The sequence below is a fragment of the Aedes aegypti genome, chromosome 2 (assembly GCF_002204515.2).
Source record: "Aedes aegypti strain LVP_AGWG chromosome 2, AaegL5.0 Primary Assembly, whole genome shotgun sequence".
Lineage (NCBI taxonomy): Eukaryota > Metazoa > Arthropoda > Insecta > Diptera > Culicidae > Aedes > Aedes aegypti.
In genome coordinates this window covers 253,792,417-253,810,598 of record NC_035108.1, presented here as the reverse complement: position 1 = coordinate 253,810,598, position 18,182 = coordinate 253,792,417, and the positions used below count along the sequence as shown (strand labels likewise).

The 18,182-nt window shown below is 36.4% G+C and overlaps 1 protein-coding gene across 2 annotated transcripts in view; it reads left to right on the top strand.

Annotated features, from left to right (window-relative positions):
• LOC5577415 (protein cappuccino) overlaps nucleotides 1-18,182 on the top strand; it is a 47,178-nt gene that overhangs the window by 7,749 nt on the left and 21,247 nt on the right. For both annotated transcript variants that reach the window (XM_021844817.1, XM_021844816.1), the window contains exons 2-3: nucleotides 4,752-5,384; nucleotides 17,351-17,563. In XM_021844817.1, the coding sequence (XP_021700509.1) occupies nucleotides 4,752-5,384; nucleotides 17,351-17,563 (846 nt within the window). The remainder of the gene's footprint in view (nucleotides 1-4,751; nucleotides 5,385-17,350; nucleotides 17,564-18,182) is intronic.

Genomic DNA, 18,182 nt, shown 5'->3' with positions numbered 1-18,182 from the left:
ATTCTATTGCAAAATTTTGCGCTAGAGATGATTCTCATCGTTGAAAAATTTGAAAAGACATTTAAAGTACACATATGGACGAACAAACGTCAATGCATTGTAAACTTGTTTAACAATGTTATACTATGCGTGTTAAAATAGTGAAGTTTACTTAAATATTCAAGTCGATTTTATTCTATTAAAAAATACATTTTCAAACTCAAGTTTACAACCCCCCAGAACCGAATTCTGGTTACGCTACTGCTGCCCATAAAAGCATAACTGTCCCATATTGATTTTTGAACCAACTCCTTTAAGGTAACACGGGAGACTGAGTTATTTTCCCTATATTTTGTCTCACCCTAACAATTTTCATCAAAACTTTGCAAAAGCAGTCTCAAGTTTTTGTGAACCGATGAAAATTTAATGGGTTATGCACCTGAAAATTTAATGGGTTATGCACTACATATATACAAATATAGTAATAAATGTTTAAATCGATATACGGGATGTTACTTGAGATTTGCATCTTCAAATTGATAGGGTGAATGACGTCCCGTGCGGCCTTAACTAAGCATAGAAAAATTCACACACTTTGTTTGAAAATGTTTGTTTTATGGAAAAATATGAAGTTAGTGTAGTCATATATTGAAAAAATAAATGCATAACAGTCTATATATGAACTTAACATCCTAAGAGCAACGGTTAAACTTGAATTATTTTCAAGTTTATATTTTTTGCTGACCAATAATAGCAAAATGTGTAATCTGTGCGGGATTGTCAAATGTGTATGACATGCGGAAATGTTTTACAAAATTATAAACATTTGTATGAGAAGGCAAACTTCAAACTTTGAGCTTCAACTTCTCAATGCCTACTTTTTACATATGGAACTGTTATGCCTTTATGGGCAGTATAACACGTTTTGAAGCCACTTTGTATCGAATTATACGTTTCTACGCTAGAACTTCTATACTTCTTTGACTCAATCGAGTTAGAAATTTGTGAAATTTAGAAGTGTATTGAAATGATAGCATTAAAAAAGTTAGGAACGTCTGTCTCGCGACTTTATACCTTTCCCTGCCACCAATCTGGAAATACCTTTCTAAATAGTGAGCAGAGTACCTATACCTAGTACGGATAGAGAGTTACCTACACCCAGCAGGGCACAAAGCCCATCCAACCAATAAATCCACAAGCTTCAGAATATGCGCTTGCTGCGCAACGACCTCAAGGCAGACAACAGTCAGTGAAAGAGTAGGAAGCAAATCGTGTTGTGCTCTCTGTATAGGGGAGACTAGGTATTCTTGATCCCTTCCTATTTTCTCGGAATCTAAAACAGTTTTATTATTAGCAATTTTGTGCAATACGAAAGACAATGTTAGAGCTGAAAATCTATCATAAAATGTAAAGAATAAAGTATCAGGAGCGATTTGTTTGAATTTACTGTAGATCATTTGATCGACTTAGAAGAATCTTTATGACTTTGCGTATATGTTGAGAAATCGTCTCAAATTTTTAGAACTTGGAGATTCAAATAAGTAAAATCAAACGCCGAAATTCAAATTCTTTTTTTAGGTGTGTTTCTGTTATGTTATAGCATACAGACATTATATTTATGATACAATAAACATCTATTCTGATTCTCTTATAATTCTAATATTTCTGACAATAAAATGTGTCATAAAAAATTACTTCGCTTAACTTCGGTGTATATAGTAAAAAAGCGATATCAAGTCACCCCAAATTCACAAAGTAGTATTTGAGTAAATTTGATAAATCTTTTGAATATTTTAAACGTAGTTTAAAAATGTTTCATAATGTATGATTTTGCAAAGCATGTTCACCTAAGAGCCTGTGCAAAAATCTAGTTTAATTATGATTTCCCTGCAGAGCTGCAGTCGCATCAAGAAAAGGGAATCAAGTCTCCCCAGTGTCCCCTATACCGAGTGGAGATATTCATGAGGCCGAGTGGTTGTTGTTCTACGGTTTTTAACCTTGATCGTGCTCTGTTACCACTCTCTTTGCGCTGCGAAGCGAGGAATAACACTATTTTTTTAACGCTTCGGGCTCGCGGTTTGCCCTCCCGTTCAAGTGGTTTGGTTTGATTCGTTTCATTTTTCAAAATTCGGTGACAGAGTGAAGTACTGGATCGACTGACTAATCGTGCGTTGTTATCAGTGAACGGATTTGTTTGCACTATCACAACGAGAAGGGGATCGTCGGATCTGTTTAGTTGGCAAGTAGGTTCATTACAGTCAAATTTTTGAATGGAGGAAAACCTGTCTAACGGTGTTGGGAAAAGAGAGCACAAAAGTGACACTGGTTTATCATCATGGAGTGAAGTGAACTGCATTTATGATCCATTTAAGGGAGATCCATAAAGTTGCATTACAGTTAAGTGAAAATAGAACGTTTCTGAAGATAGTGAAAATGGTGATGGCCGAAAATGTTTGATTTTTCGCTGAACACAGTTTTACAGTTAATCACAGTTCAAAGAAATAAATAACGTTTGGCTAAAATCTTTTATGGTTTTCTTTCAATGAATCGTGTATTAATCTGATTAGACGACAAAAGGGAATTATGATTTTCTCCATAATAGAAGCGACAATTTCGACCGTTACTGAAAATTATAAACTAAAGGCAAATATATGCTGCAAATAGTTACGGCCCAAGCAGCATTTTGTGACATGAAAGGAACTGAAAAATAAGGATTATTTCGATAAATAAGCTTTTCTATTATATTTTACGAAATTGTAAATCTATTAAGAAAGCACTTCCCCGATTATTAGAACATGTTCCAATAATAGTGGTATTTGTTAACTTCTGTTCCTGTGATAGTAGTTTACATAGATTTCCCATAAATAAATTGTGGTTCGATCAAATTTACAAAATCCACGTCAATCATATCAATCAAACTGTTTATCAACATGGGTTGGTCTGGTCTTTTAACTCAAGAGCGGTCGCGCATTCAACCATTGCCGACACCACCTCGCTCGAGCTGTGTATGAAAAGCGAACTTTTTTCAGGGTGCGTGTACTCAGTACACGCATGCGACCGATCTTGGGTTAAATTATTGGGCTTACGATGTTTTATTACTCATATAACACATACCAAATATATGTAAACAAAGTAGGCTTTTTCATTTGGTGCTAAATAGCTAAATCCTTAGCCGAGTGGTTATAGGGTGACCCAGAAAGTATGGGCACGAGTTCACCATGCTGTTGTTTCAAGACTAGTGAAGATAAAAATCTGATTTTTACACATTTAATTACTGTATCCAACAAGAGTTGATTGCTATTTTTTTAATGAATAATTTAATTTTTAATGTGTTGATTACGAAACATTTCTTTGAAGCATCTCTTATCGGTCTTGCACAAATCACGTTATTATTAAGTGACTTTGTTTTACAAAACTTGTTCTATGTCAGAGAGTGGGTATAGTGAAAATCTGAAAAAATGTATTTATCTGCGATGATATGATAATTGATCGGACTATCACTTATTCAAGTTGAAATTTTAAACTTAAGCATGCAAAATTTGTATTGTAACTAAAATTTCGATTTGAAAATGTCAAAAAACAAATCCTTATATTTACGTAAAAACATGAATGAATCATAAATTAAAGTTGCCTTTGGGATTAACCTTTTATAAATCTGAAATGTATTATTTTTTTACTATTTAAAGTACTTGAGGAGTTATGATTTCGTGATATTGTCTTATACGGAGAGAAAAATACGAGATTTTTCAAATTTTACCATTTTTCCAAATGTTCTCTAACAAAGCCAAATAAAATTTCAAACAAAAATGTATGTGGAACATCCTTGATACAATGTACATGAACTCACCACGGCAAAAGATTTTGAAAAAACATATTTTACTAGATATTTTTTACAAAACCAAAACATAGGGTCTGTGCTATTACGATTATTATAATCAATTTAATGATTATTAGATCAAACAAATTTATTCCAGATGCTGGTTGAAATAGCCTATAGAAAAATAAAAAAATATTTGATTGTTTGGAACAATACCATGATTTTCATTGTCAAAGTCGTGCCCATACTTTCTGAGACACCCTGTAGAGTCCGCGGCTACAAAGTAAAGCCATGCTGAAGGTGTCTGGGCTAGATGCCCAGTCGTTCAAAGATTTTGTCGTAATGGAAATTTTCTTGACTTTCCTGGGCATAGAGTATAATCGTATTTGCCGCACGATATATGAATGCGAAAAATGGCAACTTTTGCAAAGAAAGTTCTCCGTTAATATAAATTTTATTTATATTGGTATCAATGGTAGCAAGGACTATCTAGTGATTCGTATGTATTTTTTCATAAGCATGCCAAAAAATATAAAAAACCGAGTCTTTGAACAAGTTTAATAATTTGAAAAGCTGTAAAAGTTCTCACCCCTAACGAATGTTATTTTAAAATTCCACTTACTAATCAGGAAAAGTAGACACATACTTATCACATATATGCAATATACATGCATTCATGATTAATTGAAAGCGAGACAATAGCGTCAAATAGCCACAATGGCTTATTTAAATAAAACCCTAGATCTATCACGGAGTATACTTTACATTCATAAAGAAAATAAAAGTGAATCATAGATAAAGATATTTACATACCCAACACAACACAAAGGGCTGTAAACGATGATGTTCGACCATAGTAGTTAAGTGTCTGCACGCAAGGGTCCAACAACTTGCACTTTTTCCATTCAAAAGCAAAAAAGATCATTGAAATTGTTACTTTTGTTTCGCATTCCAGGCGGTCCATCCGGTGGCGAGGTAATTCATCTCGTCGAGCACACCACATCATCCAGTTCGGATTCGATTTTTACGGACCCATGTACACCTGTTGGACCATTCGCCACCGAAATCAACGAGGCTTACTATTCGGAGGAGGATCTCATCGGGGCCCAAGAAGCAACACCCGTCCATTCGGTGGAAGCTATCATAGCGAAGAAATTGAAGCAACTTAGTGTTCATAAGGTGGAATCCATTGATTTGAATGCCAACAGTGTTAAAGACACCGAACAGTGGAGGGAAAAACTAACGGTCGCCAATGTTTCAAACATAAGTGTGAAAAGTAGCGTCGATCAGTGGTGGCTGGGAAAGTGTGCAGTGGAAAATGTGAACAATATCAGTTTGGATGGCCATCAGTGTGAAGTGGAAACCAGCGAAGTAGAGTCCCAAACTGTGCAAGGTGATGAAGAAGAAATGGCTCTCAACTTTCGGAATAATTCGGTTAACCCTTGCGGCACGGTACAGATCCAAACCACCGATGGACTCGGGACGCCTACTGATGAGTGCAAGGACAAGAGCATCTTCAATGTGGCACGTGTTAAGAAGGTCGAACTCTCCGAGATCAAAACACCCAATTCGTTCTACGGAACACCTTGTAAGTATGGGATTCCATTCCACCAAGCTTCAAATAACACCGCAGAACAGTTGTTTTTGAGTCAAGCACAAAAATAGCGCTATTTACTTAATTTAGGTTTGCTGAATCCATCGTCGTTTTCAAAAATATCATAGAACGTCGAGTTGTCGTCCAATATCTCTGTTGAAAATGCATTATTTAACGATTGCAGTCAACTTACAAGCAATTTTACCAGTATGGCGATTATTTATCACAGAAATCACACTTTATGTGTTGAAGAATAGGGGAGCTTACGTATTCTCGGCAGCCTAAGTCGATGTCGCGCTTCTTTTGCAATTTTCTCGGACATCAGCAGCCAAATTACTTGTTTGTTTGTTTACATTCATGCACTGCTCAATCCTCTATCGATTCACACCGACAGACTTGTTAAAGTCTTTCTGGAAACGTTTTTACAACGCTGCGAACATCTCTTGTCAGTGTGACTATTGCGGGGAAATTTGAAAATTTGGATAGGCTCGCGGAAATAACGCGCACCGAGCTATCTCCGCACAGAACAAAATTCACAAAGTGTGCTTTGCGTGCTGTTTGATAAAAGCATCATCAAATTAGTCATTAGCTGGGGATCCTCTCCTGTCACATCGCAGATTTCAAATAAATAGTGCATAAGAAATATTGCCGTCGGAACGTTTCAAAGATTTGCAATTCTGTTGATACATCCTCGATAAGGGACGTTGTTTAATATCGCATAATTCCCGTAAAAGGCAACCCGTATCTAATTTCGAGTGATTCACTCCAGTGTAAGAAGAAGAAACCAAATCGCATCGTGCTGAATTTCTATGGACGCGGTTCTGAATGAGTGGATGGTACTTATTCCAAACCTTTCCAGACCTTACCAAACAGAATAAGTGCGCTCCACAGCAGCTGTAATTGGGTCAAATGCCGTTTTTATGCGAGACATAGTAATGTTTCAGTTCCCATAGCATGCAATACACAGTCGTAACGATCATCCTTAAGATTTCTCAATGTCATCAATCAAACCAAACAATTAACAACCTAGTAACGAACATAGCTGTCTTTGATTTTTTGCCTGGAAAATTTCCTGCTCGATTTAGGTGAATTTTCCAGGAATCAAAATTTTTCTAGCAACGCGTAATATTGTCGGCAGCCTCATTCTCTTCGGTAACTTTCCCATAACCCGAGCAGAAGAAAATAACTACTGTATACCAAATTGAGGTATTCCATACCAGATAATTTCCAATATTTACAACCTGAATGAGGTATGAATGAGCCCTGCATAAGAGGTAAAATACCTCAAATAATACCTTCTGCATATTCTACAAATACCAAGCTGATAATTAGATCAGGTATTGCAATACCTCAATAATACTTGATGGATGTTCATATAAAAGTGAAATTTTTCAATAACAGTTCAATACCTCCAGCAGTCCTCAATACCTATCGAATACCAAAATGAAGTAATTGTTTTAATTATTTTTTTCAAATACCATTATAATACCAAAATGAGGTATTGATAACTGAACAATACCTAATTGGGGTATGATACCAAAATATGGTATGCATAAGTTATTGCCGAGTTATTCTTTCCTCCTCGGGAAGCGCTGCAGGCGAATCTGTTCGGCAGCTCCAAATCAGTCGCATTGTGAGGCGCTTTCATTTGAATTGATGACATCTCTGGCAAAATTGTTTATTCTGTCTCGGAAATCTCGTCAGCGGGAAGCTGACAGAGCAAAGAATCATCTAAATATTGTCATTAGTGTGTTTTGATAAAAAAATACTGTGTAGGGGAACTTACGTATTCTCGGCAGCTTAAGCCGATGCCGTGCTTCTTTTGTAATTTTCTCGGACATCAGCAAACAAATTCCGTGTTTGTCTATTTAAATTTATGCGTTGCTCAATCCTCTATCGATTCACACCGACAGACTTGTCAAAATGCTTTTAAAAACGTTTTTAGAACGCTGCGAACATCCCTTGTCAGTGTGACTATTGTCGGCAGCCTCAATCTCTTCGGCAACTTTCCCATAACAACTGCTGGTGAATCTCTTCGGCAGCTCCAAATCAGTCGCATTTTGAGGCGTGCTCATTTGAATTGATGACATCTCCGGCGATATCGTTTGTTCAGTCTCGGAAATCTCGCCAGCGGGAAGCGGGCAGAACAATGAATCATCTGAATGTTTCCACTGATGTGTTTTGATAGAAAAATACTGTATATTTGGTGTTTGAAATTTGGTTGCCGATAATAGTCGAATGGTGCCGAAGCCGTAAGTCTCCCTATTTGGCGTTTGAAAATTGGTTGCCGATAATAGTCGAATGGTGCCGAAGCCGTAGGTCTCCCTACTTACCAAAATATTTTCGATGAAGAGTTGTGCCAGCCTCTTTAGAAAAATAGAAAAGTATTGTACCTTGCAAGGGGTGGATCACTTTTCCAATGTACATTTAATGTGTATCAACTTGCATCAAATGCATTTTTTCTTCATTTGTTGCACATGTTGCTTATATTTTGATCCTGTTCAAACTTCAGTAATCAAACAATTAATGAATATTGCAGATGTTATTTCACATAAAATTCATTTCTTCTAGGTCTTCATTTCAATTTGAGCTGATATGATGTCACCCAGCCGATTTTTGCAGTATTTTGTTAAAGGCATGTCAACTTCAAAAGCTTTGTGAAGGACGGTCTAATTATTCGTATGGCGTTATACAGTTCCAAAGACAAGATTATTAACCAATCATAAATATGTATTTAAGAATAGCAACTTATCAACACAATTTCTTGAAAAATGTGCAATTATGTTTGAAACTTTCAATACTTAACTTGACTCTTTCCAACTCCCACATCTTACATGTAGCTGGTATTCTGATAAGCCATGTAGATTAACGTTTGCATGTAAGATATCTGCAAATATTCTGACCATAAATATTGTGTATTTCTTTCACTACCATTGGGCTGTGAAGTGCAGCACTTAAGGTAAAGATGAATCGAAGCCAAAGTTCAAATTTTCAAGAGCACGGATCTGGAGAACCGAACATCCGTTATAGCTGAAAACTTAATCGATTGGTCACTAGCTGGTGGTGACCAATCGATTAGGTTTTCAGCTCAAACGGATGCTTGGTTCTCCAGATCCGTGCTCTTAAAAATTTTAAATTTGGCTTCGATTCATCTTCACCTTAACCAAAGACAAATTAACCCTTAATTTGCAGATAATGAGTCCGCAAAAGACACCGACTCGGTTGGATGCAATCATGCATATTTTTTCGGATTCCCGTACTTGTAAAAACTACTCCAGTAATCCAGTGTTAAAAGAAATGTGCAACATTAAACAGGAAACTGAATGCCCTAAAGCTGTGAAAGCGAATTTCTCAGTCTATGAATCAGTTTTCCAATGTCGTTGTTCGCCATAGAAAAAGAAATGTTATTCGTAACAACCTTCGTTTTATGGATTGTTATCTGGTGTTCAACGTAAAATCACGTAAATTAATACTACAAAAATTGTTCATGATTCACTGTATATTTGAATCGTGTGTTATATTTAAGTTTACCCATACGTGAGGTGTGGGTCCTTAATCCAGGCTGTTAATTTTTGGTTGTTCACTGATCCTGTAATCCAGAATCTATCGGTCCTGCACCTCTATATAGCAGAATTGTAGCAAAATAGATCTTCTCTAAGAAATCAGCAATCACCATTCAACTCCCAAACGGCTGATGCCTCTCATCCCATGAATTGATTCATGACTTGAAAGCTGCAATAAAAATCAATTAGTTACTTATTACACAAAGGTACTACTCTTCTGATTCGATACGAAAATGTTTACAGAGAGGTTCAGTATTTCTCAAATAAATGCCGACACTGCACCGCCGATATCCAATTTCCAATAATTGCAGGAGAATTCAGGACCACGAATTTTGTGAGCTCCAACTCGGCAATAAATGGTAGATTGAGGTATTTACAACACTTTCACAGACTGTTGTAGTTTGCTGTTGGAGCAGTTTGACAGTTCAACAACGATAGCACTGAAGCATTGTAGCAATCCATGGATTGGTAAAAAAATGAGTACATTCAAATGCATTTGAATGCATTTATTTCTGCTGATATATTGAATGCATCAAGAGTGATCCACCCCTTGGTACCTTGTCATAAAAAAACAAAGAATTTTACATTAACCTTAGTAAGAACCTTGGGTCTTTTCCGACCCATTGCAAAATTCAAATCAATGTAACTTTTGATTGAAATAACGTAGCAATTTGAAATTTTCTGACAATTATTTATTGTGGGAAATTTCGTTTTTACAAAAATAAAAGTTTTGAATGGGAGCTTCCATAAAAAGTTACAAATTGTGATTTAGGGTCGTTTTCGACCCGAAAATTCAAAAAGCTCGCAAAAATGAGTGTGTTAACCGAATTTAGTTCTGTTGGGCTTAAATAAATGGCACACATGTCTAGTTTCAGAAACCATCCCAGAGATCCGGGTCACTGTGGCCACCGGGAAACTGCCATATCTGAAAAAAAAGTCCCTTTAGAGGCCCTTACTTTGACAATCTGTAGTTTCGTAACTAAACAGGTAATCTGAACCGTCCTCATATTGTTGAATAGGTATTCACGTGGACTGTGAATAGAGATTCTCAAATCACTTAGCTATTCATACCCGGTTCCGGAAACCCGGAACATCCGAAAAGTAAGTTTCCATCACGGTTTTGTATATGTAATTCACATCGGAACAATTCGGTTGATGTATATTTTGGCATACGATTTCTCTGTAATAAGGAATCAATTACCGGCGTACATCCCCTGAAAAATTTGGTCCGGTATGGTCCATGCGGTACCGGTTCCTGGAATCCCGGAAGGTGGCCAATCTGGACAAATTACTCAGATTTATGCCCCTAAACCAAATGAAATGTGCCCAATTCTTTACGATTTTTTATATTTGGATGTATTTTGCCAAGAGGATGAATGGATAGTTATTCTGGTCCTTTTAGAGCTACCTTTTGGCTTTTGAGAAACCCGTAATATGAGACCACAAAGTTTTAGCACCAAAAATAAGCATGCGACGGCTCAATCTTCATGATTTTGAAACCCTGTGACTCTGATAGTTCAATCATAGATAAATGACCACTTTGATTCTTCTGGGCTACTGAAATACCCAGGAATGACCACAATACCCGTATTGTGAGACATTTCTGTATTTGTACCAAAACTAGGCATGCAACGGCTCATTCTTGAGGATTTTTGATACCTGTGAATCTTCTAGTTCAATAACACTTATTGAACTAATCTTTATTGCCCTATGGTCAGGGGTTGAATTCTGAGAGAATTGAGAGTACCGTCTACTTATCGCTCTCTATAACAATCATGATCCGCAGCACATCATAAGAGCCCGTTTATTATCTACTGCTACAGGATCAGGGGATAACATTGCATGCATGATAAAACCTATCTAAACAATATCACAATCTAGAGGACAGTATTGCTTTCGGATGTTCGGGGATTGTTTATCATGTCACAAAACACCTACCAATGGTAAATAGTAGAGACCCGAAACCCGAACCGAACCCGATACCAACGGGTTCGGATTTAAAAATTTAAAATATTTCAGGTTCGGGTTCGGGTTGGGTTTGAAGGCTACAAAAGAATCAGGTATGGGTCAGGTTCGGGCTTATAAAAGTCGGGTTTGGGTCGGGCTTGATGAGAATTGTTAACAGAGTATCAACCTGAAACCTTCCTATGCATCATATTTCATATATTTCAGTTTATTTTGATGCTCCAAATATGTGCATGAAAATTAACTTAAATTTACAACATATTTTTAGCTGTGTAGAGGAACTCAATGATTAAATACACGGTCGAATTTGAAGAATAATTATTCTTTGGAAAGTTACTAAAAGATTTACTCGAATAACCCCTCGAAGAACTTTGGAAGAAATTCTTCGGAATTACCGTGGATGGAATGACATAGAAGCTCTTGTCGGCTTATGTACATTTTAATTTATAGATTTTACCTGTGCGGGTTTTCTTGGAAGACATTCTGTACAACATCTTTAAAATATCTCCTAGAGTAACAACTACAGTAGCGTTAGCGTAGTTACGGTATACTTCGTAGTTTGGATACTTGCAACATTCATGTTTCATTTGATAATCTCATCCAGACTGCTTTCAGGAACAAGACTGGGGAGTAAATCTTGGTCCAATAATGAACAATATTACCAAAAGCATGGATATTGCTATTTCTGGCCACGACCATCTTTACCAAACTTGGGATTGGAGAAGGATATGTTGATGTAGCACTTACCGTTTTGATTCATATTACGGACACTTAAGGCCTCAGTGAAGTATAACCCAACATGGACCATACAAAATAAATCATTCTGTATGATTTTTTAGCGTTATCGAGCGTCGGAAGCCCTTAACTTTCGGATGGTGGGTAAAGAATACGCGTCCGCAACTTGAATAATTTTAAATAGGGTTTCAATGCTAGTAATGGACCCCTTAGTAGCTGAAATTCATTCTAGACGCTTTTCCGCAATGATATCTCAGACGCATATACGTTTTGTGGAGTCTAACAACAAATTCAATGTCTTTACTTCATAGTAAGTCTATGAAACATACATAATCATTCAATTTTTCCAGCGAAATATGCATTTGAAAAACTGTTGTCCGAATGCCTATTATGGACCCTCCCGGGGTCCATAATAGGATTGTTTACAAATTTGACGTTGCGTATTATGGACCCTCCATTTGATTCCTATGTAATCCGGCTCGCTGCCGACGAGCCTATTATGGACCCACCTGGAAATGCGTATTATGGACCCTCTTGTGTGATTTCATTTACAAAACTGTTCAAATATATGTATTTATGCGTCTCAAACCAAATATTTTGCCTGAAACTATTGACTATTGATGTAATCGAAGTTCCCCCGGTGGATTTTCATAGGAATAAAGTTGCTTTGAGTGTTAATTTTATGTTTTTCTGTAGGGGGTCCATAATACGCCAAGGGTCCATAACCGGCATCGACTCCCTAAATCAAAACGTGTGGCCTTTTCATGATTCTTATTCCGGACGCTCCCTCACTTTTGCTTCATATTCCGGACGCTTGGATTCGAATTACGGACAGCTCATGATAATCATTAATGGAACAGTCAAATCATCAATTGAAATCGTTCAACCACTTAAGAGACGTCTAAGGTAGTTGGGCATTATAAATTTGCAATGATATTTATGGAAAAAACCTAATAAAACAAGCCTCGAAACTGAGAACTTTTGGACGGCGAAAATTGAAACATTTCGTGTGAAATGTTTCCCATACAAACGAGAGTATCCGGAATTTGAAGCTGTCCGTAATATGAATCAAAACGGTACTTAATGAGAGGCCACCGACTCAGCGACACCCTCATAAGTGCTACGGAGGTGGAGGTTGGGAGGGGTAAAAGGTCATAGGATTCGCCTAGAAAGCTAGCGATGGACCCAGGGCATTTGTGGTTTAAGTGTTGTAAAATTAATCTTTTGAATGCCGATAATCAAAAGACAAAACATATGTTTAATAATTTATATTGAGTGGTCCCGGCACTAGTGGTCGTCTTGCCATAAAGTAGGCTTTTGATAAACGTTGTGGATCGTTCCATACAAAATGACAGTTCCGTTCACGCTCGTTATTCCGACTTTCCCAGTGAATATCCTGGGATTTTTATACACACAAACACGTCGGAACACTTGTTAAACCAAACGAAGGATGATACATTTAAATCCGTTGACACGTTTGTACGTCATTTCGTGACATACAAACACCATTCCATTTTTATTTATATAGATTAGATTTTGCATTCTTTGATAGTGATGATTCATGCCTATTTTTCTGCTCAGAAGTGAATGCAAGCAGAACCGATCCCTCTAGGATCATCGAGTCATTTAAATAAGCAAAAAAACAACACGTTTTGAATCCGCGGACAAAAAACTAGCATAGTAACAATTATCCGATCATGCGTCCAAACCTAAAAAAATCTGATCTCCGCAAATGAGCGAAAAAAATAAAACCGATCGCCAGACGTTCGCATATCGACCCTATTTCTATAATAATGCAAAATTCATACAAATATGGAACAAACTCACCGGATTTGTTGAAATAATGTGCCGTCAGTGGCTTCCGGACGGAAAACTATGAATCGTCGTATACACTACGGTAGTCGAAATCCAGCTGAATCCCGATGCATGACACTCAAGTCACTATTTCACTTCTTTCCACTATAACTTTAATGAAATGAACAATAGCATATAATTGTACTATTAAATTGGACACATGCAAATCAAGGACAAAATAATAATTTTTGACGGCCGCGGTCCGACTTTTAGCACGGCACACTTTGATTCCTCTACTAGAATAACAACTACAGTAGATCAAATATTGGTCGCAGTGATTTATGTTTCGAACAGAATAAAAAAACAACTGGAACATTCGGTTGGAGGATTAGGAAAATATATGGAGGAAGAACTAGGATCGTGCTTGGGAAAATTTTCTTAAAGTAATCCCTGAGCAAATTACTGGAGATAGTAACGTTGAAGTGCTTGAGAATTCTAAAGATTACAAATTATCAAGATATCCATTGAAAAATTGTTGGAAGAATATCTAGGGCAGGCCTTCCCAACCTTTTTGGCACTTTTTTGATATAAATGGTTCACAATAATAGTCCGATCGGAGAAAATTTGTACCTCAAATGAATGCTGGGCATTATATCTGATTGATCCATGTATAACAATCCAAGTTTACATGAAACATTTTGATAGCGATGCAGTCAAAGGCAAAAAATCCAATCCGGCCCGCGGGCCGCACCAAATTTTTGATATAACTGCATCTGTAACGAAGAGCTTGATATAAAGTTATTCTTTTTGGATTAATCAGATATAATGCCAAGGTTTCATTTGAGGTACAAATTTCTCAGATTGGAATATTATTGCGATCGTGGGAACCGTTTTAGTAAAAAAAGATCCAAAAAGGTTGGGCAGGCCTGATCTAGGGAATTGGTACAAGAATTTTAAAAGAATTTCTGGAGAGATCCCTGTAGCAGTTTCTAAAAGATGAAATCTGGATTTAAATAATTTAAAGACCAAGTCTTTAAAAAGAGACCTGCTACCTGCTGAAATTAATAAATTGATTGTTTTGACTATTTAAATTTAGAATGGTTTGAATTACGAGTTATTTTCACAAAAACAGTATTCCAGTTTTTCAAATTTCGAATAGTTTTAAAGATCTCCATGAAGACATGTGAGTTTGTTCAATATTATCAAATATCAAAATCAGATATTCATAAAATCAAATCAGTCGATAAGTCGACAAATTATATACCCAGAAGAATCCTCACTATACAGCTCAAGGAGCGTTTTGATAGCGGCTCAGTCAAAATTTTGTTGGTGGTTTTGACGCGAAAATCCTTTGTCATGAACATATTCTACCATGAATTACCGCCTTAAAAAAATTCACTGATTATTATCGAAATTCCCTGAGAACTCCAGGTTTTTTACAGGTTCAATAAAATTCCTTGATAATTCCAGGTTTTCCAAGTTCCAGATTCCTTGACATTACGTTCGGGGACTCTAACCACTCGGCTAAGGCCCACTATAACTTTCAAGTGTACTGCCGTTATACGCATAATTGTCCCATGTTTCAAAATATGCAATCGAGAAAAAACGCGTATAAAGATTTTAACACATTTAGGCCTCGTATTGACCAGGTGTGTGGTAAATTTAATTAAAATCTTCACAATAGTATAAAGAATAGCGTGTTCGTTAGAGTCAAGAGTTTGTGTTATGGGAAAAAAGTAAATTTAGCTATGAAATTCAAAGTGGGACTATTGTGCCTAGAAATACGGGGTTTTAGGTGAATTTCTACGCATAACAGTCCCACTGATAGTAGTGACCAATTATGTGCTAAGCATACTGCTGTAGATGACCGTTCTTATGTATATATTGTAAAGAATGCAGAGGACGTATATCCTCAAGACTACGTTAAGGCACCTAATGAAGGCTCAAGTGACATGTGCCAAACGGAGCTACGTGTGACTACGGAAATTCGGAACAATCCGAAATATGGTCAAGTCATTCAAACACATCTGAACCACCTTTAGATTTGATTTGAAAATTCATGAAGTAGATTTGTCACATGCCAAGGTTCCAAAAACTAGAAGAATTTTGTGATTGACCCTGAAAATTCTACTGAAATTCATTGAAACACGGATGGGAAATAATATTTTGATATTGAAAATTTCAATCAAATATGACGTTGGGCTCGCATGAATGATGAATGCATCCCGATAGTACAAACACATAAAACAGGTTGTGTTCCACATGGGATGTAAAGCCAACGTAAGAAGATATTCAAAACGATTTTCTCAAACTCTCCTGCTGAATAAAACCTGCCTACTGAATATTTTTTTCGAGATCAGCACAGCGAATTGTATAGTGTGACAGTTATGCGTAGAAATACAGTAGTGGGACAGTTATGCATGGAAATTCATCAATGGGAAAAATTGACTTGGCTTGCTTTTCATTGAGTTTCCGAACAAAGTTAATTTTTGGTAAGTGTTTTCTAAAACTATACGTAAAAATAAACTGTTTGATGACAAAAAGTCAAAATGCACAAAAAGTAACATGGGACAATTATGCGTATAACGGCAGTGTAGTACAGGCAAACCTCCATGAGTCGATATCTGAAGGGACCATCGACTCATGGAAATATCGAGTCGTGGAAACAAATGCTTTGGAAAGCTGTTTGGTGGGACCATTGTAGTAATCATGAAATTTTGATTTTAGTATGGTTCCATGAGTCGATATCGAGTTATGGAACATCGACTCATGGAGGTATCACTGTAGATATAATTTTTTTTTTATCATATGACAAAATTTCATAATCAAAAATAGGGTTTTCATTCACCCCATCGAAAAAAATCGGCACAAAATTCTACATATTTTTAAATTGGTTCGTGAATTCTACAGGAAAAAAACCGAAGTTTCCATAACATTTTCAGCAGTTTTCTCAACTTTTCCTTAAGGCGGCTAAATTGCCCCACTTTTTCCTATTTGTAGTTCATCAAAATGTCATGCCGATTGCTACCAGCGAGATAAAGTTATGCCAAAGTTGAGCATTTTGTAGGAAAATCGGCTTTCATTACTATTATTCTGAACACCGCTTTAAATCTGTATAGAAATTTTGGGATCATTTTTAAATTTCTTATATTTCTTATAAAAATAAATTGTTTTTAAACATGTCTAATTCTTGACAAAAGGTCAAAAATTTCAAAGAAAAAGATGTGAAATAATCTCCAATCTTTCCGCAGCTGTTATATAAAACCAGTAAAAAAGTTTAAGCAGGAGAAACTAAAAATGAACAGAAGAGATGAAATAAATCAGTTAGGAATTATTCTAAGGAAGTTTTTTTGTGTATTTAATTCTTATAGAACCACACTGTGCGAAGAAAACCATTTAATGTTCAGTTTATAGAGTTCGTAAATAATTAATGATTTCTAAATTTCTTCACAATACAATTTGATTGTTTGACTTAAAAATGTCCCTCATTTTTATGGAAACAGTACAATACCAATGCTGTGATTGAGTTTACCAAAATCGGACGGATATGCATTTTTGCACAACCATTTAAAGTACCCAATGCGACCCGCTGATCAGAAAAAGATCTATTTGGCCCACAAAATACTGCAGCTTGAGCATCACTGGGTATGATCACTAAAAATGTCTTTAAAAAATAATGTATGTTCCATGTGCATATAAATAAAACCAGTATTGTATACAACTTTGAGGACCCATAGCTTAAAATTGTGATGTTTTTGAACATTTCTGAAAGCGGCATCAGATTCAGCAACCCAAAATTTACTAAAGACACATGATTTGATCCTTGAGACAAGCAAAAATGTTGTTCTTCTTATGCTGTTTAATCAATGCAATTGATAATCATTTTCAACTATTCCATTTCAGTATCAGTCACGCAAACACCCGACACAAGCAGAACCTGTCCCAATGAGCAATGGGCAACACCTAAGCTGCCGGTCGGTGAGGGAAATGTTCTGCGTAAAGTGGTCTCACTGTCGTCCGGGAAGGCTACCGAAAGTGCACCCTCGGGTAGTAAGATCCTGCGACCATCGTTTGTGCCGGAAAAGCTGAACTTCTCCGCGTATGAGAAATTTGAAGGTGAGCTCATTCTTTAATTTAATAATATTTCCAGAAGTGCAAATGGGCAATTTAGCATGAAGTAGAGAACATCAATTATTCACATCATGCTAAATTTAATCATATTAAACTTCCTCTCTATAATTTCACACTTTTTGTATGAAACTTCGAAAATTGTGTACGGATCGTCACGTTTCGTACGTATATTTATGTACTGCCGTGAATCGCAAGTCAGTCCCATCTGTAAAAAGTAGGCATAGAGAAAATGGGCTGTGAAGTTTTCAAACTCGTTTTCCATACGAATATTCAAAAAGTTCCAGAGGATTGGAACATGTTCAATATTAACAAGATTATTTTTTTAGTTATACGGTGCGGAAAACTATAGTGGTACTGATATGCGGTTACTTTCCATTATGGGACAAATTGACTTGAGGCTTTTTCCTAATTTTTCAAAACAAATCATATTATCTCAACAGTGCAACTGAAAGAGCACTGTAAGATATGTTGAAAACCGAGCTCAAATCAATTTTGTTGAAAATGTAGATGAGACTGAATTGCGATTCACTGCAGTGTACTCCTGAGAAATAATAATCTAATCAGGACCAGGGTTGGGAAAAATCTTGAAATTCACTCTACAGTA